The 23674-nt window shown below is 36.1% G+C and overlaps 1 protein-coding gene across 2 annotated transcripts in view; it reads right to left on the bottom strand.

Annotated features, from left to right (window-relative positions):
- LOC150102025 (lysine-specific demethylase 2A-like) overlaps positions 1–23674 on the bottom strand; it is a 478446-nt gene that overhangs the window by 95577 nt on the left and 359195 nt on the right. For both annotated transcript variants that reach the window (XM_090400997.1, XM_090400998.1), the window contains exon 10: positions 21388–21831. In XM_090400997.1, the coding sequence (XP_090257123.1) occupies positions 21388–21831 (444 nt within the window). The remainder of the gene's footprint in view (positions 1–21387; positions 21832–23674) is intronic.

Raw genomic sequence — 23674 nt, 5'->3', positions numbered from 1 at the left:
ACACTGACCAGGCATGCAGTCAGGAATACATATTGTTAAATTGTGAATAAAACTATGTTGTGTAATTTTTTTTTTTTCATTCACATTTAACATTGCTTATTATATATTAATCATAATTTGTATAAAGATTATTTATTGTTCCTTAATTAAGGATTACTATTTAAATATTTATTCTAAACTTAACCTACTATTAATTTATTAAATAATAATATGTGTAGAATTTATAATAACTGAAATATATATATGTAAAGTAACGAAAAGTGTATTATAAATAATTGTATACGTAATGAAAGAGCGCTGATTACGTAGCTCAAATATTCTGTTTATTCTTATTTGTGAAAATTTAACGTTATGTAATCACTTATGTAAGAGTAGAGCGTTGTGTTACATTAGCAAAATGTTTACGTTCATGCGTTGTCATGGAGACGCATGAAATAAACAACACGAGTCGAATAGAGCGTGATCTTCGGACTGAAAGGGTTGGAAAAGAAATAAGAGAAGATTATTAATTAGAGAGAAGAGAGGAAGTTTTTGCGGAGCGGAAAGGAAGGTAGGATACAAGCAAAAGAAGTGGAAGAAAATTATAAGTTCTCTAGGGCAGAAATTCATGAGAAGAGTATTTAGAAGTGAGCCAAAACATAGTGAATCATATACTTAGCTGCAAGTGAAGTCAGCTGTGTTGTAAAAGGAAGATTAATGCCGTAACCGGATAAAGAACTGGACATTGAATGCAAAATTCTGATTAGTTCCAGTTAGTCTAGGATTACGTCTTAATTCTATGTTGTCCTGAGAAGAATCATATTGAGATTAACTAGTTTGAGAAAAGTAAATAAGGAAGGATATCAGTGGCTTGTTGATGTGTTTTTTTTATTAGAGTAGTGAAGCGCGAATAACAATAGTTCAGTTAAAGCGTTGGAGAATTTTATTTAATGTGTTCCGCTAGCTCAAATAAGTTAATTTATAAGTGTGCTCGCAATAGATTGATGTATTGAAGATTATATCTGGTAAGAGTAGTCATACATGTTTATTTATTCTAACATTAACTATAGCGTATCTCCAAGGTTCAAGGTCCGGAATAAGTTTGCTTGGAATATTATCTACCTTGATTAGTGCCTGCTGTGAATTTAAACATTAAGTACAACTGATAGATGTGTGCAGACTGATCAAATGAGAAGTTTTGTTGTATTAACTTGAGTTAAGAAAACTTGTAATATTGAAGCAGTGAATTATATGTTAAAGTTTAGAACATTGAATTGGAATGAGTGACTTAGCAAGATGTATTAAGTTATTTGTATTGTTTCATTTAAAAGTAGAATTCTTGTATTTGTTATATATCATATATTAAATGTTTTATTTTGTTAATCTAATTATTGTGTTTGCCTGAATTCCTTTTTATTGCACCGTTCATAAATATTCGAATCTTGCAGGAACCCCAAGTGGAATAGTAAATAATTCGGCCTAAACTAATGAGAAGACTGCTAACTTAATTAAGAATTGATCCTACTATTTTATATAGACTAATCTAAAAATAGGGTGGCGCAGTATAATTATAAATTTCTCTACTTTTGGATCGGTGATCAATTTGCGATTAAGTGTTATATTGATAAGAGTGACTTGAACCAAGATGGCGGATTTAGAACATAACATTAAAATAGAACGTCACGACAATATCTATACTTGAAGTAGAAAAAGCCATCAAAGGCTTGAAATGTGGAAAGGCAGCAGGAATAGATGATAATCGACCAGAAATGCTGAAGTATGGAGGTATAAGAGTCTTACAGTGGCTGCACTGCATAGTTCAGAAAGCATGGACAGAGGGACAAATTCTCGGTGATTGGAGTAGAGCTCTCATAGTACTCATATATAAAAAGGGAAATAGGGCTGAATGTGAGAATTACAGAGGTATTTCCCTACTGAGTGTTCCTGGCAAGATCTATGCAAGGATACTTGAGAAACGGTTGAGAAGAATTGTGGAAGAAAAGCTTGGTGAAGAACAAGCTGGATTCAGGCCAAATAGAGGCTGTCAGGATCAGATCTTCACTTTACGACAAATAGTTGAGAAAGCATGGGAATATAACAAAGATCTGTATTTAAGTTTTGTCGATTTGGAAAAGGCATATGACAAGGTTCCAAGAGAGAAGCTATTCAATACGCTGCAGTTATATGGTGTCAATGGGGCATTATATCAAGCAATACTTAGTCTTTATTTGAGTTGTAAGTCAGCAGTTAGAATTGAAGGAAGTACAGGGAGATGGTTTTCGTAGACAGGCTTATACGTTGGTTATGCATTTCTAAATCACTTAGGGAATTGAAACAACGTAGATCCGAATATAAATTAAATAATACTTTAATAGATATTTCCGATATTTCGGCAATGTCACATTGCCATTTTCTAAAGGAACTTACAAAAAGGCAGGTGCACAGGCACTAACAATACAGTAACTGAGGATGAAGATATGAAGCTATCGTTCTCCTAGAAGTCCTGATGGTGCCCTTTGGCGGGCTAAGTAGGCGTTCTTGGCCGTTGGGCTGAAGGTCTGCTGATGTATGCCTCCCAAATTTGAGTCGCTACGTTGATGATGTGTTCGCCATTTGGCCACATGGCTCTGAAACACTCCTCTCCTTCCTTACACACTTAAACAACCAACATGCCAGAATCAAGTTCACCCTGGAAAAAGAGGAAAACAACTGCCTCCCTTTCCTAGACACAATAGTCACCTGCCAGCCTGATGGATCTTTGGTTTTCTCAGTTTACAGAAAACCCACCCATACAGGCAGATACATCCACCAACAATACCCCCCCCCACAACAATATGAAGTGGTAAAAACACTATACAACAGGGCTAAACTAATCTGTCCTAACGACATAGCCCTTAATAGTGAACTAAATCACATCCTCAACACTTTCTCAGCCAATGGCTACCCCCCCCAAAAAAAAAATATTAAAACCTTCAAACCACAGCCCCCCTCCTCCCCCCCTCCACAAAAAAGATTACTCTAAATCCATCACCATTCCCTACATTCGAGGCACCTCAGAAAAAATTACCAAAATTCTAAAAAAACATGACCTCACCTCCTGTTACAGGCCTTACAGAAAATTGGCATCCCTTATCTGCTCTACCAAAGACCAACCACTTCCCCTAGACCTACCTGGTGTATACCAGGTCCCTTGCAGTTGTAAACTGTCGTACTTTGGCCAAACAGGCAGGACAGCGAATATCAGAATTTCTGAACACAAGGACTACATCTGGTTTTACAAGTATAGCCATTCTGGTCTTGCAGCCCATGCTCTGGATACTCGCCACAGAATATGGTGGAAGAAAGCAACAATAATACACCGGAGCAAATATAAATTAGAAAGATTATTTATGGAATCAGCCTCTGCCCTAAGAAACTCTCCAAACCTCAACAAATTTGGTTGTATGCGACCGCCCCAAATTTGGGAGGCATACATCAGCAGACCTTCAGCCCAATGGCTAAGAACGCCTACTTAGCCCACAGAGGGCACCATCAGGACTTCTAGGAGAACGATAGCTTCGTATCTTCATTCTCAGTTACTGTATTGTTAGTGCCTGTGTGCACCTGCCTTTTTGTAAGTTCCTTTAGAAAATGGCAATGTGACATTGCCGAAATATCGGAAATATCTATTAAAGTATTATTTAATTTATATTCGGATCTACGTTGTTTCAATTCCCTAAGTGATTTAGAAAAGGGAGATGGTTTGATGTTAAATCTGGTGTGAGACAAGGATGTACATTATCCCCTCTGTTATTCATTATCTATATGGATCACATTATGAAGGAAAGTGGTATTAAACATGATATCAAAATTGGAGATGATAATGTCAGCTCTTTGCTTTATGCGGACGATGTTATACTTCTAAATAAATCTGCTACAAGTCTGCAAGATTCTCTGACTAAATTGAATAGCTGTTGTAATAGATATGGTATGAAAGTCAGCAATTAAAAGACAAAGACAATGAAAATAGGCAGAATCATTGAAAATGTTAACTGTGTTGTGAATGGAGAACCTGTGGAACAAGTAACACATTTCAGCTACTTAGGCATGATTTTTACTGAAGATGGTAAATTGAATATAGAAATAGACAACAGAATCAGCAAAGCTGGTATGGTGGGAAGTCAACTGAATAAATTCATTTGGAATAAGAGAGAAATTAGTCGGAACACTAAATTAGCTGTATGCAAGACAGTGTTCAAACCAGTTTTAACTTATGGATCTGAGAGCTGGGGCAGAAGTAAAACACTTGACCAACGACTAGAGACCGCAGATATGAGAGTCCTGAGAAAGATTATAGGCGTGAACAGATGGCATCAATGGCAATATCATATTAAAAACGAGGATATTAGGAAAGAACTTGACATTGTCAGCATCCCGGAATGCATTTGTAGAGCTAATCTCAGGTGGTATGGTCACTTAAACAGAATGGGCGAGGAAAGATTAGCAAAACAAGTGTTCTCTGCCAGGTTGGCAGCAAAACGACCCAGAGGAAGACCAAGATATAGGTGGATTGATATGGTACAAAGTGCCTTAGATGATAGAAATATAAGATCTGATAATGTTGGAGTCTTGGTAAGTAACAGACTGATTTGGAGGAAAATTGTAGATAGGAAGTTAGTAATGATGTAATTTTTTTCATGTAGTACTATCATATCCTGTACACCCCTTGAGGGTACATGGCAGGAATTTGATGATGATGATGATATATTAAATAAAACTGGTGAGAGAGGCAACACTGATGTACTCCTCGATTTATTGGTTTCCAGCTTGATGTTGAATTATTGTACTTCACAGATATTTTATTATGTTGATATATATTATATAAGGCTCTAAAGAGTTGGTTGGGTATTTCATATTCTTTAAGGATTTCCCATACTTTTTCTCTGATAATTTTATCAAATGCTTTGGTGTAATCTATAAAAGCTATGTGTGTTTCTATGTTCATTTCTCTGTGTTTTTCAATTAATAATTTTAAAGTAAATGCAGAGTCTATGCAAGACCTACCTTTTCTGAATCCATTTTGCTCTTCTATTAATTTTGGGTCTACTATACGTTTAAGTTTATATGGTAAGATTTTTGCATATACTTTATAACAGGTACTAAGTAAACTGATTCCATGATAATTATTACAATCAGATTTGTGTCCTTTTTTGTAGATGGGAATCACTATTGCTTTGGTCCAATCTTGTGGGCATTTTCCTTCTTTCCAGATCATATTATAAAAGTTAAGTAACCTGAGTGAGAATTCAAGTCCTGCATATTTGATAAGTTCCAAGTTTATATTGTCTTCTCCTGGAGCCTTTCCTGTTTTGCTTTGGGTTAATGCTTCTGTTAATTATTCTAGAGTGATGTTTTCCAAGTTATCAGAGATGTTTACAAAGGGTAGTTTTCTGTTTTGAATGTTTTCATCATACCATAGATCTTGGTAGTGATTTTGCCATGTTTCTATTTTAATGGTATTAATATCTGCTTTTTCTCTAGTTTCATTGCTTAGATCTTTGAGGATTTTATATGCAATTAGGTTAGGAATTTGATGATGATAATGATGATAGTGCATTAGTGCTCATCTTAACTGTCCAATGCAATTAAATGAAGGATAACTTTGAATACTCTCATTTATCAATTAATTGTAAAGAATTTGTACAGAGTTGAGGACAATGTGTTTTTTTTTTTTTTAGGATATATTAGAAAACAATAACATGGAAGAACGTAGTGGTAGATTTGAGCTGTGCTAAAGAAAGTGTTTTTAATCAGTATATTGTGTGGCTTTTATTTCAAATTCTGCTACATTTTAGTCAGTGATACACAAGTGTTCTTCAGTGGTGTTGCTTTCGAAGTTTAGTTGTTGTATATACTGTGTTTAATTTTGGTTTATCCTTAGTGAGAGGACAAGGTCAGAGTCGGGTGCGTTCTGTGGTAGAAGAGAAGAAAAACATGTTTCATTATTTAGTATAGTATAGTTTATAGATAAGTATGGTTTATACTCATAGTATCGCATAAATATAGCTGATAGTAGAGTGTTTAGTATATAGTTATAGTAGTTCCTAGTACTTGGCACTATTTGAATGATGATGGCAGCTGTAGCTCAAATTACAAATGGCATGTCACCAAGTCCTCCAACATTTAAGGACTACATTTTGCATAGCATACTACAGGATTTTGTGGTATGTACACATCCCGGCAGTTGGGTAGGTGAGAGATGGGGGGGGGGGCACGTATGCAAAAAATGTAGGAAGTGGGAAGAACTTTGTGAGTTACAGATTACCATAACTGATCTCGGTGGCATTGCATCAGAGGCAGGAGAATATTGACCTAGAGAAATGAGTAGCGTGATAGAGGGTGAGAATAACGAGCAAAATATAAATGAAAAAATAAGAGTGGGGAGTGTGGAAAGTTTGAATAATTGTGAAGTTTTTGGAGATGGTCTTAAATGGGAGGATGAATGCCAAGCAAGAGTGGGTAGCTTGCAGAGAGAGAGAGAGAGAGAGAGAGATGAACTGAAAGAGGAGGTGGAATGGCTCAGGAACAAGTTGAGAAGTGCAAAAGATGAGATTAAGTGAATGGAAGAGATGAATGCAAGGCGAATCAGAGTAGGAGTGAGAGAATTCTGGGAATGATAGAAGAGAGAATAGAAACAGTAGGAGAGAGGGAAAGAGAAGAATGCAAGGGAGTGCTGTAACCAGGGATAGAGAGATGCCAAAACAGCAAGCAAGTAAGTAGGGGGAACACACAGAGAGAGAGAGAGAGAGAGTAAGGAATGCAGGTGAGCAATCAAAGAACAGAATGGTAAGAGGTACAATGTATGGATACTCAAACGATCTGTGATATTCAAGATAGGATGCCAGAGGAGTGTTTGCCTGGAGGAATGATAGAAAGTGTGGCTATGGCAATTAAGTGGGGTGAAAGGGTGGATGAGATAATTGTGGTGGTGAGTACAAATGACTTGAGAGGCAGTGTAAATCAGGTGGTGAAAGATCTGAGATTCATGCTTGAGGTTGTACAGAAGAAAACTCAGAGAGGGAAGTGTGTGTTTGTGTGTGATGCCCAGGTATAATAATGACGAGCTGAGTAGAAGAGCATTAATAATGAATAGCATGATAGCCAGAATGTGTCAAAGAAAGGCTTGGAATACATGGCTGCTTGGAGAACATTTGAGAACAGAAAGGAACTGTATGCAAGAGACTGCTTGTATTTGAATGAGGAAGGATGTAGGAATCAGGAGAGATTGCTATTTTCTGAATGAGTTGGTGTGTCAATGCAGGGAAACTAGAATTATCAGGGTGAATGGTAGCAGGAGTGGCCTCTTGTGGGAATAGGTATTTGGGAGAAGGGGGAATACATCAAGTAACACTGAGTCCAATGGAATCAGGAGGGGATAAGGATAGGTAAAAAAAATGATATTTTTATACTTTATACTAACAGCATTAGTATCCGGAATAAAGGAGATGAATTGGTGGTGCTAATAGCATCAGCCTGTCTGAAGATAATTGGGATCTCTGAGAAGTGGTTGATGGACAGCATTTTTGTATGGATAGGAAAGGAAAATGCGGTGGTGGAGTGCTGCTTATGATAAGTGACGACTTATGTCCTCCAAGAGTGGAGGCTTTGGAAGGCAGTGATACTAATGGTTTTGAAAGCATATGGTGTGAGGTAGAGGTGGGTAAGACAGGATATTTAGTGGGGTGTTAGCCAAGCAGCATAGAGAGTGAGGAGCAGGAGATGTTTAGGCAGTTGAGCTTGGCAAGTGCAAGAAGAATGATTGTTACGAGAGATTTTAACTACGGCAGTATAAATAGAGAAGACGAAAATCCATGTAGTAATAAGCGAATGGAATTTCTATAATTCTTGAGGGACAAATGTCTTAGGCAACATGTAACAGAAGGAACAAGAGAGAGTTCAGCTCTTCTGAACTCATCAGAAGAGCTGATTATAACTGAGATGGCATCTCTGCCCCCAGTTGGAGAGAGAGTGACCATGCGGTTTTGACTTGAAAGATGAATAGACATGCAGAAGTATCAAAGATAAGGGAATATATGTGAAATTCTAAGGCAAGTGATTATAATAGTCTTAGATAACAACTTGGGGCAGTTCCATGGAGGGCAGAATTGGAAGGCCAGGATATCATTAATGCTTGGGAAATTGTGAAGGAATATTTGTTAGCAGCAATAGTAAGCTGTATTCCACAAGTGATGAAGAGGACACAATTTGGTGTAAAGCTGATGACAAACAATATTGAACATAAACTGCAGGTGAAAAAGAGATATGGAAGAGATATAAGGAGAGAGGCGGAAAACAGATGCATGAAGAATATAAGACCAAGACCAGAAGCGTGACTAGTATGGTAAGGAAGGCAAAACTGGAATATAAGAAGAGATTGGCCCTAAGATCCAAAGAAACTCCTAGGCAATATTTTAGCTATGTGGCCAGTACGAGGAAAAATAATTGTTGAAGAATGACAATAAAAATGGGAATAGAGTGATTGATGCAGAGGACATAGTGGAGTTGTTCAATTGTTCACTTTAAGTATTTCATCCTGGAGAAGTAGGTTTTAATACTAGAGGGATAGAGAAGGTTCGAGGTTTAGAGGCGAGTTTGTTTCAAATACTGAGTACTATGCATGCCAATAAAGTTGTGGGACTGGATGGAATTTCACCATGGGTTTTGAGAGAAGGACTGACAGCTCCATTGATCTGGCTTTCCGATGAAAGTCTGGCTATGGGAAAGGTACCCCATTATCTTATTTTCCTTCCATTCCTTGGGTATGGAAGGAAAGTAAAATTTCCTTCCTTGTGTTCCACCAAGCAAAAGAACTCCCTAGTGTCAACCCTGTAACTACCTCTCAACAGTTTAAAAGTCTCAATCATCACCTCTCTTTCTATCTACCAAACTCTGCAGTCCACATTCCCTCAGTCGATCCTCATAGCTAACATGGTATAGTCCTGAAACCATCTTTCTGCAGTTAATTTATTCCCTTCAAATCCTGGGGACCAAATTTGTAAAAAATACTCCACATGTGGTCTGATCAGGGCTTTATACAATGGAATGATAACTCTTTTATCTCTGCAGGTCAGCATCCTTCTCAGTATTGCAGCAATCCTTTGTGCTTACCTTCACCACCTTTGCAATATGTTCCCTGAATTTCAGGTTTCTATCAATCATTACCCCCCCCCCCAGATCTCTTGTCTTCCCTACTAAACACAGAAATTTTTTGAGAACTTGATTATGTCTATCCTTCTCTGAAAATTTTCCCAGAACATTTTGCTATATCTAGGATTGTTTTCTGTGTCTGCTGCTTGGATCTTCAACAAGAACCAGCTTTTCCTTTACCTTATCATCATCTCCTCTCTAGCAACTTGAAAAATTTCTTTATTTACTTAGATGCTTCTGTGTTTTATTTACTTTTGTTTTATTTACTTTATTTCTTTATTTACTTAGATGCTTCTTTTTAACTTCAGTGGTATAGGAAAATATCAACATGCGAAATATGGCAGTGAGATATGTCTTCCTGTGGGACCATAGGAAGACATATCTCACTGCCATATTTCGCATGTTGATATTTTCCTACACCTTCTTCTGGTTCCCATCTGCCATACGGCCGCGGGAGGGTAGCTATATGCTACCATTCTAGGGAGAGATGATTATGAGCAAGGTGGTTTCCAGTTGCCTTCCTTGCCATAAGTATTTATGACTGTAACCTGTGTGTTCACGAGGCCGGTTTGCCTGCTTGCGGGATGAAAAATCTCAGATAAACTGGCGGAAAAAACCCTGCGGCTCACGCCCAAGACCGGCTAACTTGGCTATGGCTGAGGAAGATCCTTAAGCTCCTCACGTCGTGGACGGGAATCGAACCTAGGACACTCCTTCCCCAGGCATATGGTTGCTAAGCACAAAGCCACTAGGCTAACCGCGCGGACTTTCCTATACCACTGAAGTTAAAAACTGTCGTCCATTTAAGAAGTTTATTGTCATGTTCAGTACTGAATACTGTAGCTATTTTCTTCTTTCCCCTGAAGAAAAAGTTTTTGGCTGCTTTGGTGTAGTCTCGGTAACACCAGTTAATTGGAGAAATACAGAGTGTTTCTACAATGTGTGTGGGGGGGTCCCCTCCCTCATATAACCACGATACTTCAGCTGGAATGATAACTGATTATATCATTATATATTACAAGTAGCTTTAGCCAATACAAAATACAATTTGACTAGCTAAGTCCTGAACTACTAGCCAATCCTCATTCATCCACCATACATATGGTTACCTAATGGAAAAGTGGGGAATGAGTTGGAAGTCCTAACTGCTTTTCAGCATTACAGACTATGTAGAGACTCCCCTTGGTTATACAGACATGTTTAACCAACTTTGTCTCTGCATTGTCTATGTCTGTAAATTGTGTTGTGTTCTTCTGGCCAGTTTCCATGTTTTGCAAAATGAAAAACCTGAGTTTCTGGCAGGAAAAACCTTGCCACCCCTGTATGAGACTGGCTAACTCGTCTTCACTTGAAAAGCCCTGATAAAAGTTTTTTTGCATCCTAGATAGGAAGTCTTTCTAACCAAAGGGCATTGTCTATCTGCAAAGTTCTCTTACACAATTTTTCTCAGTCTCTTCTCAAGTATGCTTGAATAAATCTTCCTGGAACACACAGCAGGAAAATTCATCTGTAATTCTCACATTTAGCTTTATTTCTCTTTTTACAGATGGGTACTATGAAAGCTTTACTCCAATAATCTGTATCGGAATTTAGCTTTTTGAATTATGCAATTCAGTCAATTCATTTGCTTAGTATAACTTTTATAACTCCATATCTCAGCATCTCTGGTGAAATATATTCTACTTCAACAGCCTTCCACATTTCGAGTTTTTGATGGCTTTTTCTCTACTTTAAGTTATTATTATGTATTCCTGAAGGCATCCATCCTGATTATTTTCTACTGCTGATCTCCCAATTCTTATTTCATTTAGCAATCTTTCAAAGTAATCACTGAAACATACAGGATATCTTCAGTTTTTCTGTCATATTTATCATCTTTGATTCCTTTCAAATACTCCTTCCTCAATTTCTAAGCCTTTTCAATGGCAAAAAAAATTACTGAAACAAACAATTATATTTTACACACTGCTGGAGAGATGTGCCATAAAAGAATGGAAAAATAACATTCTTGAATTTAAACCTGTCTCCCAGAAAATTACAACTCTTAGATTGAAAATTAATAAGTTGTGTTGTTAAAATTGTGAATGAAGATATTCTATATATTATAATACTTCATTCATATTTAACATAATCCACCATGTCATAAGCAAGACTTGTAAATATTATTTGTTATCAGTCTCTTGCTTGTAATATGTTATTCATATAAATGTTTTGAGTTTTGTTTGTTATTAATTAATTATTTAATCTTAGAATATGTAATAATAATGAAAAGACTATATAAATATGTCATTCATTTTATTTAGTTTATTCTGTAAAATTTATTATAAGAAACTGTGTGTATGTAAATTTAAATGTATATTATATGAATTGTGATACATCCTTTTATTTCTGTATGTAAGTGATTTTATGTAATTCTTCTGATTGGCTACTGAAGGAGAAATGGAGTTTATTTTAGTTAGCTCGTGCTGAGAATGTGAGCTACTGTGTATAAACAGAGAAGCCAGTGGATATAAGCTGAACTGGTTAGAACTGTATTTTGGCAGGAAGAAGGAACGTAGTTGATTGGAAAACAAAAGTAAGTAAGGGAGAAGCTTTAGAGATAGCATAGAGACCGGTTGTGTGTGACAGAAGGGGAAGGAATATATACCGTAAATCGACTACGAAAGGACCGGGAATTAATAGGCATCGTGAATTACTTCTATGGGAGTTCTGATAGTGCATTATTTTCCAAGTGGTTTGTGGAAGAATGGTGCAGAACCGAAGTTAATACATAGAAGAAAATAAGGAATTAGTAGATAACTGAAATCTAGTGCATCAAGACTTGTATATTTCTGTGTCTATAATTCAGTTAGTATAGTGGAAGATTTCTTTAGAATTGTGTAGCCATAGAGTAAAAGTCTACAAGAATTTCAAATGTGCCTTTGCGAATTCGATGTGTAGAAGCAGTAACCCAGTAAGAGTTGTCCTTTCTGTAACCTGTGAAGCTATAACTGTTAACTCTATCGGATATATTTTAACCTTAGCTGTGGTGTTATGTCAATTAATGGTCGAATGTTAGATGTACTGAAGTACTTTCCCCTCAAAATAATAAGTGTCATGTTGTTCTATTAAATGTTAGCTGACTGAGAAAGAATAAAGTGTAGTTTGTCATAAGATTAATTATTGTAACATCTGGAAGGTCGAACTTTTAAGAACTATTTTCAAGTTGATTGACTGAACATAAAGAATGGATAAATGAATATTTGATAATTTATGGATTGTATTATTCTTATTACTTTAAACTGAGCTAGTATATTTATATGATTCATCCAATTGGTTAGAGTGAAGTATGTCAGAGAAATACTAATGCTTTGTGAATTAACAATTGTTAATATTAGTCATGATCCTCAAACGTAATCGAGAATTATTAATGCATGAATGTGATTTCTTATAATATTTTAATTGGATAACCTTCTGCAGATAATTATACTTAAATGTATATATTGTACTTTTCCACATTAAATGCTTTCTTTTGTTGAGTTAAACTTGGTGTTTGCCTGATTTTCTTTCATTGCACCACTCATAAAATTATTCGGACCTTTGCGGAAGCCTTAGATACTAGTAATAACCTCGGCCTTAAGATAAAGTGATAATAAAAGTATAGTTGGTGATTGATTCCTCTATATATTCCTCTATATTATTTAGACTAATCTGAATATAGGGTGGCGCAGTATAATATAAATTTCTTTATATTCAGATGAGCATCAATCAACAACTAATGAATAAAAACAGAATTTAAAGAGATAAACATAAGATTAACAAACCAACAAAAATGGAACAGTCAGTTAGATAGGACGTTCCAACAGTATCATTTAAGTATAATACAAATATTCGCACCCACCTCCAGTCATTCGGATGGAGAAATTAATTTCTATGAGGATCTCTCCCACACTTCAAGAGATAGTACATGTCACTGGAAAACTGTAATGGGCAACTTTAACTGTAAACTTAGCATGAAACAACAGGGAGATAGTGCCTTTAAGTGTGCAAAGCATAGGCCAAAGAAATGAGAGAGGACAAAGACTTTGTTAATTTGCAGAAAGTGAGGGATTGTATACAGGAAATATGTTCTTTAAAAAGAGAACTAAATGAAAATGAACCTGGAGATTATCAAATGGAGAAGTTTTTAATGAATTTGATTATATTATGGTGAAAAACATGGAAATACTAGAATATGTATCCGTTGTCAACCAGTTTAATTATGACAGTGCTCATAGGCTAGTGAGAGCAAAGATAAAAATAAATATCAAGGGGAAGAGATTGAAATTGTCAAAGGAGTGTGGAACAAACTGTGTCCTCAATTCTGTGATAATTTTTGTGGCTTCACAGAAGACATTGCCGAAGCCAGAAAAGCTGTGGATAGTGATAATGCACTGCAATTGGACATCAATGAAAATGATGTCATTGACTTACTAGAGTCTCCCATTCACAAGAATTAACCAATGAAGACCTTATGGAGATAAGGAAGCAGCTGATAGAAACACAAGAGCACAAAGAATCAGAAGAATCAGTTAATTCATATGTCGAAAAAGTTTACGACAAATGAATTAGCTGAAGCCTTTCGTCTCATTGAAGCAGGATTTGCTAAGCGTGAGAAGCAAGATCCTTACATTTAGCAGTTTACAAAGATTTACCATAGTTAGTGAGAACATCAGCTGCTAGACCATTTATGATGAAAAAAAGAAAAAGGCTGTGCAAACAACTCTAGATACCTTTTTCAAAAAATCCAACTTCAGTGGTAAGCTCCCCTCCTCCAGAAACAGAATTAAATCCTGATTCTCCAGCACCAGGTTGATCCTATCTACCACCATCATCATCTTTTAATTAATGTTAGCCTACCTTTTTGCCTCAGAAATGCTGCTTCCAGTAAGCAAGACATTGATGCAACCTTCACTAGTCTGATTTAAAATTTCTCCTATCTCAACTTTTTGTATGAGTTTGTTTTTATGTAATGTTTGTTTGAATTAAAAGAAAGAGCAAAATAGTTTCTGTAACATATTATTACAGTACAGGAATATTACACTGTATTATTATTGCCACATATGAGCCATTACAGTATTGTCATTATTATTATTACCACATATGAGCTGTTCATCAGGAATCCGAGTTGCATACAAATCCGACTTAAAGACGTTCTCAGATACATATCTCGTTCGTAACCGAGAATGCCTGTACTGCACATTAATTCCTTAACTATGTCCTTAAGAAATTTGAACTTATGCGAAAAACATATTGCAATTTAATAATGTACGAAATTTATAACATTTTTTGTGTAATATAATTTATTAGTATGCTGGCAATAAATTTATGTCCACATTTGCTTGTAGTGATGAAATTTTTTCATATATGTGTAAAAATGTAGTTTGTAGTTTTTGGACAAATGTAAAATCAGCAGAAATTAGGTTTCTGTTGACATGAAATAAAGGGGACATGAAACCAGTTTTCATGTCACCTTCATCATCTCTAATTCCTTTTACAGCACTCTTTCTTCCATTTCTGAGCTTCTTCAAAGAGAATATCTTGCTACCTTCTTGATATTTATTTTCAATGTTCTTACCAAAATCATCAGATGACTTTTGTTTAGCTAGTTTTACGAAGTGTTTAGCTTTCTTACATTTGTCTCTGTATTTTCTAAGAGCACAAGCTGACTTATTTGCCAGAAACTTTTGATATGCTTTCTTCTTTTCCTTCATTGCCTCTTTAACTTCCTATGTCCGCCAAGAGTTTGATTTTCCTATCCTTGCAGGCAACCTCACAATATGCCTCTCTGGCTGAATCAATCAATATTTTCTTCAGGGCTTGCCAGTGAATCTTTAAGGTTTGGTTCCTGTTCTCAAACTCTTTCATTTTTTTTTTTGAATAATGTTTGTGTATTTTAGTCTACAGTTCACATCTGATAGCTGCTCAACTTTTATTCGCTTTAAAACTCTTAGATGTTCTTCCTTTCAATATGAAATTCGATTTTATTCTCATCATCATCATTGAATTCCTGCCATGTACCCTTAAGGGGTGTACAGGATATGACAGTACTACATGAAAAATTTACATCATTACTAACTTCCTATCTACAATTTTCCTCCAAATCAGTCTGTTACTTGTCAAAACTCCAACATTATCAGATCTTATATTTCTATCGTCTAAGGCACTTTGTACCGTATCAATCCACCTATATCTTGGTCTTCTTCTGGGTCGTTTTCCTGCCAACCTGGCAGAGAATACTTGTTTTGCTAATCTTTCCTCTCCCATTCTGTTTAAGTGACCATACCACCTGAGATTAGCTCTGCTAACGCATTCCTGGATGCTGACAATGTCAAGTTCTTTCCTAATATCCTCGTTTTTTATATGATATTGCCATTGATGCCATCTGTTCACGCCTCTAATCTTTCTCAGGACTCTCATATCTGCGGTCTCTAGTCTTTGGTCAAGTGTTTTACTTCTGACCCAGCTCTCAGATCCATAAGTTAAAACTGGTTTGAACACTGTCTTGTATACAGCTAATTTAGTGTTCCTACTAATTTCTCTCTTATTCCATATTAATTTATTCAATTCACTTCCCCCCATACCAGCTTTGCTGATTCTGTTGTCTATTTCTATATTTAATTTACCATCTTCAGTAAAAATCGTGCCTAAGTAACTGAAATGTTTTACTTGTTCCACAGGTTCTCCATTCGCAACACAGTTGACATTTTCAATGATTCTGCCTATTTTCATTGTCTTTGTCTTTTTATTGCTGACCTTCATACCATACCTATTACAACAGCTATTCAATTTAGTCAGAGAATCTTGCAGACTTGTAGCGGATTTATTTAGAAGTATAACATCATCCGCATAAAGCAAAGAGCTGACATTAACATCTCCAATTTTGATATCAGGTTTAATACCACTTTCCTTCATAATGTGATCCATATAGATAATGAATAACAGAGGAGATAATGTACATCCTTGTCTCACACCAGAATTAACATTAAACCAGCTTCCTGTACTTCGTTCAATTCTAACTGCTGACTTACAAGTCAAATAAAGACTAAGTATTGCTTGATATAATGCCCCATTGACACCATATAACTGCAGCGTATTGAATAGCTTCTCTCTTGGCACCTTGTCATATGCCTTTTCCAAATCGACAAAACTTAAATACAGATCTTTGCTATATTCCCATGCTTTCTCAACTATTTGTCGTAAAGTGAAGATCTGATCCTAACAGCCTCTATTTGGCCTGAATCCAGCTTGTTCTTCACCAAGCTTTTCTTCCACAATTCTTCTCAACCGTTTCTCAAGTATACTTGCATAGATCTTGCCAGGAACACTCTGTAGGGAAATACCTCTGTAATTCTCACATTCAGTTTTATTTCACTTTTTATATATGGACACTATTAGAGCTCTACTCCAATCATCGGGAATTCGTCCCTCAGTCCAGGCTTTCTGAACTATGCAGTGCAGCCACTGCAAGACTTTTATACCACCATACTTCAGCATTTCTAGTCGAATATCATCTACTCCTGCTGCCTTCCCACATTTCAAGCCTTTGATAGCTTTTTCTACTTCAAGTATGGATATGTATTCCTGACTGCATGCCTGGTCAGTGTTTTTTTTTATCACTGTGCTGTCATCACTGTTTGTTTCATTTAGCAGTTTTTCAGAGTAATTACTCCATACTTCAAGAATATCTTTTTCTCCTGTTTTCATGTCACCTTTATCATCTCTAACTCCTTTTACAGCACTCTTTCATCCATTCCTAAGCTTCTTCAACAACCTCCAGAATATTTTGCCACCTTCTTGATATTTATTTTCTATATTCTTGCCAAAGTCCTCCCATGACTTTTGTTTAGCTAGTTTTACACACTGTTTAGCTTTCTTACATTTGTCTCTGTATTCTGTAAGAATAAAAGCTGACTTATTTGCCAGGAACTTTTGATATGCTTTCTTCTTTTCCTTCACTGCCTTTTTAACTTCCTGTGTCCACCAGGGAGTTCTGATTTTTTTATCCTTGCACACAACCTCACCACATGCCTCTCTGGCAGAATCAATAAATGTTTTCTTCAGAGTTTGCCACTGAATCTCCAAGGTTTGATTCCTGTTCTCAAACTCTTTCATTTTCTTTTCAATAATCTTTCTGTATTTTAGTCTACAGTTCACATCTGAGAGCTGCTCAACTTTTATTCGCTTTAAAACTTTCTTACATGTTATTCTTTTCAATATGAAATTCAATTTTATCCTGCTCAAGACTAAATAGTGATCGCTTCCAATTTCAAATCCTGTGTACACTCTGGTGTCCTGCACCAGGGTGAAAACATCACTATCAACAATAACATAGTCAATGAGACTTTTCTTATTCCTAGCCTCTTCTCTCCATATGAATTTGTGCACATTTTTATGTTGGAACATGGTGTTAGTAATAACCAGTCCATGTCCTGAGCAGAAATCCAACAGATATTTGCCATTATTATTAGCTTTGCTCTTTTCTCCAAATTTTCCCAAAATATTTTTATATGTCTCACAATCATTTCCTACTCTGCTATTTGATCCCCAACAAGGACCACCTTTTCCTTTTTCATTGTGTCAGTTGCTTTTTCTAAAGCGTCAAAAAATTCCTCCACTTCTACCTTAGTGGAACCTTCTGTGGGACCATAGGCACAAATAAGTCTCATTGTCAAGTTCCCTATTCTCATATTTGCCCACATTACTCTACTTGAGACTGACTGCCATTCAAGAAGATTAGCCTCATATTTTGTGTTGAATACTATGGCTACTCCTTCTTTTCCTTGATTGTCATTGCCTGAATACAACATTTTTGTATTTATTGCTCAGAAAGATCTCACCAGTTTTGGTCTTTTTTGTTTCAGTCACCCCTATTATGTCGATCTGGTACTTATCTAATTCCCCAGCTAGCTCCATTTCTTTGCCATTCAGGCTTCTTACGTTGTTAGTACCGATCTTTAACTCTGGTAATGTTGAGTTGGGGTTTGTTTATAGATTTGTTCCAGTAGCTGACTTTTCGCTGTTCGCCCTGGTTCCCTGGCGAAAACAACGGGGGCCTTGTTTAACCGGGCGACGCCCCAGCCGGCATGAAATTTTGTCATGTTGTACCATCATTTTTTATTTTGGTTTAACCAATAAGAATACAATTTAGTCGGCTAAATCCCAAATTGCCAGCCCATCCTCATTCGTTCAGTATCAAAGTAGATACCCAACAGGGTGCACCACGAGAAGGTGAGGATTGGACATTAGGTCAGAAGCCCTGGTCGGTTCTCCACATTCCTTTAAAGGCTATGTGGAGGTCTGTCTCCTCTCAGTTATACAGCTTTGACCCTTAAGCACCCCGATTTTATTCTCCTCAAGACTAAATATTGATCACTTCCAATTTCAAATCCTCTGTACACTCTAGTCTCTTGCACCATTGAGAAACATCACTATCAACAGTAACTTAGTCAATTAGACTTATTTTTTTATTCCTTGCTTCTTCTCTCCATGTGAATTTGTGCACATTTTTATGTTGGAACATGGTGTTAGTAATAACCAGTCCATGTCCTGAGTAGAAATCCAACATGTATTAGCCATTATTATTAGCTTTGCTCTTTTCTCCAAATTTTCCCAAAACATTTTTGTAAGTCTGACAATCATTTCCTACTCTGCTATTTAGATTCCCTACAAGGACCAACTTTTCATTTTTCACTCTGTCAGTTGCTTTCTCTAAAGCCTCAAAAAATTCCTCCACTTCTACCTTAGTAGAATTTTCTGAGGGATCATAGGCACAAATAAGTCTCGCTGTCCAGTTTCCCATTCTGATATTTGTCCACATCACTCTACTTGATATGGCTTGCCATTCAAGATGATTAGCCTAATGTTTAGTTGTTGAATACTATGGCTGCTCCTTCTTTTCCTTGATTGTCATTGCCTGAAATAAAATTTTGTATTTATTGCTCAAAAAGATCTCACCAGTTTTTTGTTTTAGTTACCCCTATTATGTTGATCTGGTACTTATCCTATTCCCCAGCTAGCTCCATTTCTTTGCCATTCAGGCTTCTTATGTTGATAGTACCAATCTTGAACTCTGGTGATGTTGAGTTGGGGTGCATGTTAGCATTTGTTCCAGTAGCCGACTTTTTGCTGTTCAACCTGACGAAAACAACGGGGGTTGTTTAACTGGCAATGCCCCAGCAGGCATGAAATTTTGCCATGTTGTACAATCGTTTTATATTGTGGTTTAAGCCAATAAGAATACAATTTGTCCGGCTAAATTCCAAATTTGCCAGCCCATCCTGATTCGTTCAGTATCCAGGTACATACCTATCAGGGTGCACCACGAGAAGGTGAGGACTGATATCAAGTCAAAAGACCTGGTTGGTTCTCTGCATTCCTTTAAAGGCTAGGTGGAGGTCTCCTCTCATTTATACAGCTTTGGCCCTTAAGCACACCTACACACACACACACACACACACACACACACACATATATATTAGGGTTATCAAGTAATTTTATAAACTTGGTTATTTTACTCCTAATCCCAAGTAAGCAAACAGTTAAGTCTGCACCTGAACGTAGTTCAAGTCTAAAGGTGGTGCAACACCAGGGCAACTCATTGCACAGGTGGGTAAAGCTCTGATCACTATTCTTAGTATTTTCCATAATGTAAAGCACATCTCACTAAGAGATGTATACTGCAATACATTATGGGTGGGATCACTACTCAGACCGATTTCAACCTTTTTTGAGGTCTCCTCAGCGAGTAGTTAGACCCTAAATACCAAGGTTTTAGTAATATAGAGCCTTATCACCTTTACCTATACAAGTTGCTACACGGTGTTTTTCCCAAGTAAGCAAACTTAACTGTTTGCTTACTTGGGATTACAAGTAAAATAACCACGTTTATAAAATTACTTGGTACCTAACATACATTATTACCCAAGTAAAAAAACTTATTTACATCTATATCTCGTACAGAGATTCTAATTCAAAATAAAAACACCTTGTAGCAACTTGTATAGGTAAAGTTGATAAGGCTATGTATTACTAAAACCTTGGTATTTAGGGCTAGCTACTGAAGAGACCTCAAAATAGGTTGAAACTGGTCTGGGTTGTGACCCCACCCATAATATATTGCAGTATACATCTCTTAGTGAGATGTGCTTTACATTATGGAAAATACTAAGAATAGTGATCAGAGCTTTACCCACCTTTACAATGAGTTGCCCTGGTGTCGCACCACCTTTAGACTTGCTATGTTCAGGCACAAACTTAACTGTTTGTTTACTTGGGATTAGGAGTAAAATAACCAAGTTTATAAAATTACTTGGTAACCCTAATATACATTACTCCCAAGGTAAAAAAATTTATTTACACACACACACACACACATGTGTGTGTGTATACTGTATTTGCCAGCATATAAAACACACTTTTTTCTTTGAAAATAGGTCTGAAAAACAGGGTGCATCTTATACCCTGATAATCAGTTTTTTATTACTTTCATTTCTGGAAATTTTCTCTGTTCCGAGTTATGCAATTTCTTTCTTGCTTCCTTGCAGTGTGTGATTGCATTCCAGTTACATAGAGTTCAGTGGATGCGCATGCACTGTCATAGACGATCACAGCTGTGTTCCTGTTCGTTTAAACTTTCTAATTGTTGCAGTTGTTGTGAACAGTCATAAATTTCAGCCTTTAAATTTCTTTGCAAAATATGGCTGAAAAACATCGACATTGCTACAATATTCCTAGTTAGATTAGGTATTTGTTGAAAGTAGACCTACTTATTACTTTATATTTGAAATACTGTAAATTCAAATACAAACTTATTTATTACTGACCATTTACCATTTATACTGTAAATTCATTATAATATTCAGTGATAAAGTTTTTTTTCCTAAAAAAAAGTGTACAAAAAAGGGGGTGCGTCTCATACGCCGGCAAATATGGTATATATTTATATACACACACATCACATATATCATTTTCATTTTGAATTTAACAGCAGAGAGAGATGATTTTTTTTTCTCACATGTTGTATAAAGTTCTTTTATCAACATCCAGTGTTTTCATTCTGATTTTAAATTAAACATAATAAAAATAATCAAGAGGTAATTATCACCATTCAATTTCTGATATATATACTCAGAAGGAATATACATCATAAAGTATTATCTGCCGTTAATTATTAAATAAATAAAAGTGTGAATTTTATCATACCTTTAGACCACTAAGTTCCAGTTTTGTTAAATGTACATAAGGTCTTTGACCATTTTTTACATTCTCCTTTCCAGCATCCTCTGTTGGTACAACATCAGCAGTTCCATTTAAAATCTTGCAGTCTGTATTAATATCACCACTGACAGTTTTTGGTGCATCACCCATAATTTTGGTACTTGGTGTCTTTAAATTTGCAATTATTGACTTTGCTGAGGTATTGAGATCATCGCTTTTTTCACTACTCATTATACCATTTTCTTGAGGTAGAGGATCTTCTAGACTAGTTTGCTGTTTGGGGATATCTGGAGGTGATTCATTAGGATCAACGGGATCGCCATCTTCATTACATAAAAGATGATTTTTAGCTAAAACACAATGTACATAGCGCTGCAGTACATACCACAAAATTTCCATATAAAAAGGATAACGGAACTTCACAGGAACCTATGGATAAAATAGATACAGTTTGGTATGCATATGGTATACATTACATGTTATGCAAAAAAATGTCATACAGAAAATAAAAGCATAATTTCCACTTTTCTGTTAGCATCTTAATCACCATACACAAAGCTGTGTTATACAAAGTTAAATAAACAGTAAATGAAGAATCCAAATTAAATAAAAGAACACTGATATTTGTAATAGGTTAACAATAAAATCAAATAATTGCTCTAATGTAAAATATAAATCTACATTCATAATTTTTTAATTATTATTTTTTTTACTAAATTTTGACAATCATTATTTCAGCTTTCCCAAAACATCCATTCATCAGGGAGGTAACAGTGTGGAATACAGAGGTTTCATACTTTCACTTTAATTATGATATATATAAGAACACAATCAAAACTAAATTGAAACCCTCACAGAACACAAGAATGCCTCTCTGTGATTTTGTCATATTTCATCTAGTTATTAAAAAGACCAATGTTCAATTCCCACAATGAAAAATTATCTAGGCCCTTTTTAATCATGGCTGAGTTAACTGGTTCAACACTAAACAATTTTTATCTTCTCTTACAAACATGTATGAAAGTAAATGGAATTAAAAGACTAGACCCATGACTATGTTAGCAATCCTGGATATATCCACTGGTGTGGATATATCCAGGAGTGAACTAACATACACAAGGTCGAGGTATGGTGCCCAGGCCCCTCAAGAGCAAATGTCAAATTTCTGTGGCACTAAGCACCACCAGGTGATAAGTTTATCATATAGTGTAATACCACCATTTTGCTTGCTAAAGGTTTGACGTGGCTGAAAACCATGTTTGGATTCCTGTTCCAGAACAAAGCCCTAATTATTTTTCCACATTTCTTCTATATGATATAAGTGATATTTTCAGAATCAAGCCAAACATCATAGAGAAATTTAGTACTGCTTCCTTTCAATGGTATAGTTTTAAAACAGTTCCTGGACACACTGGCTGACAGATAGGTAGTATACTGAAACGTACTTAATGCTAATAAATTGGAAGCTTCCAGATGAGTTGGGTAAAATTTTCCAGTCTGCAAAACAGCATACACTGTTCTTAACAAAACTCAAATGTGTCAGCCTCTTCAAGTGCTACTCACCTGTTTTCTGAATTATACTACTCTTTGATTCTTCTCATCTCAAAAGGGGACATTTGTGCATATGTTTCCTCTCTCTCTCTCTCTAATCTATCATTTCTGAGAGTTGCTTCATTCTGATCTTCTTTGACAAAAAAATCTCAGCCCCATTCTATCAGGAAAATCATGAGGAAACAGAACAAAGGAAATGGCAAAAAACTGTACAATGACAACAGAACACAAAGGATTTGCATGGAAACCACACCATAAAGCACACGATTTTTTTGTGAGGAGGCAGAGTAGAAGGGGAGGAGGGCAAGTGCTGGTGATATCACCATAAACAGAGTCGTCATCTCCATCTAAGGTGGAGATGAAAGGAGCAAACAGTGCCCTGGTTTTGAAGCAGTCTGGTGTGCAGCAAAGGTGAACAGAATGAAATATCTGGTTGGGTGTTGCTATAGACCTGGTAGTGTGGAGGGCAATAAGAAGAAAATGTATAGACAAATCAGTCTAGACAATAAGAAAAGGGTGATCATCATGGGTGATTTTAATTATGGTAATATAAGAATGGAAATGAAGAGACCGCATCTAGGGAAAAAGAGAAGGAATTTCTTGAGTTTTTAAGGGACAACTACCTTAGGCAGTAAGTAACAGAGAGACCAACGATCTTCGATTTGATTAACTCATCAGAGGATGTTATTGTAAATGAAGTGTTAATTCACCCTTCAGTTGA

Source organism: Typopeltis vanoorti, chromosome 11, assembly GCF_054136105.1.
Source record: "Typopeltis vanoorti isolate ZY-2024b chromosome 11, IOZ_Tvanoo_1.0, whole genome shotgun sequence".
In the NCBI taxonomy this organism is placed as follows: Eukaryota; Metazoa; Arthropoda; class Arachnida; order Uropygi; family Thelyphonidae; genus Typopeltis; species Typopeltis vanoorti.
The sequence above is the reverse complement of the archived record's forward strand: the minus strand, read 5'-3'. Positions and strand labels throughout refer to the sequence as shown.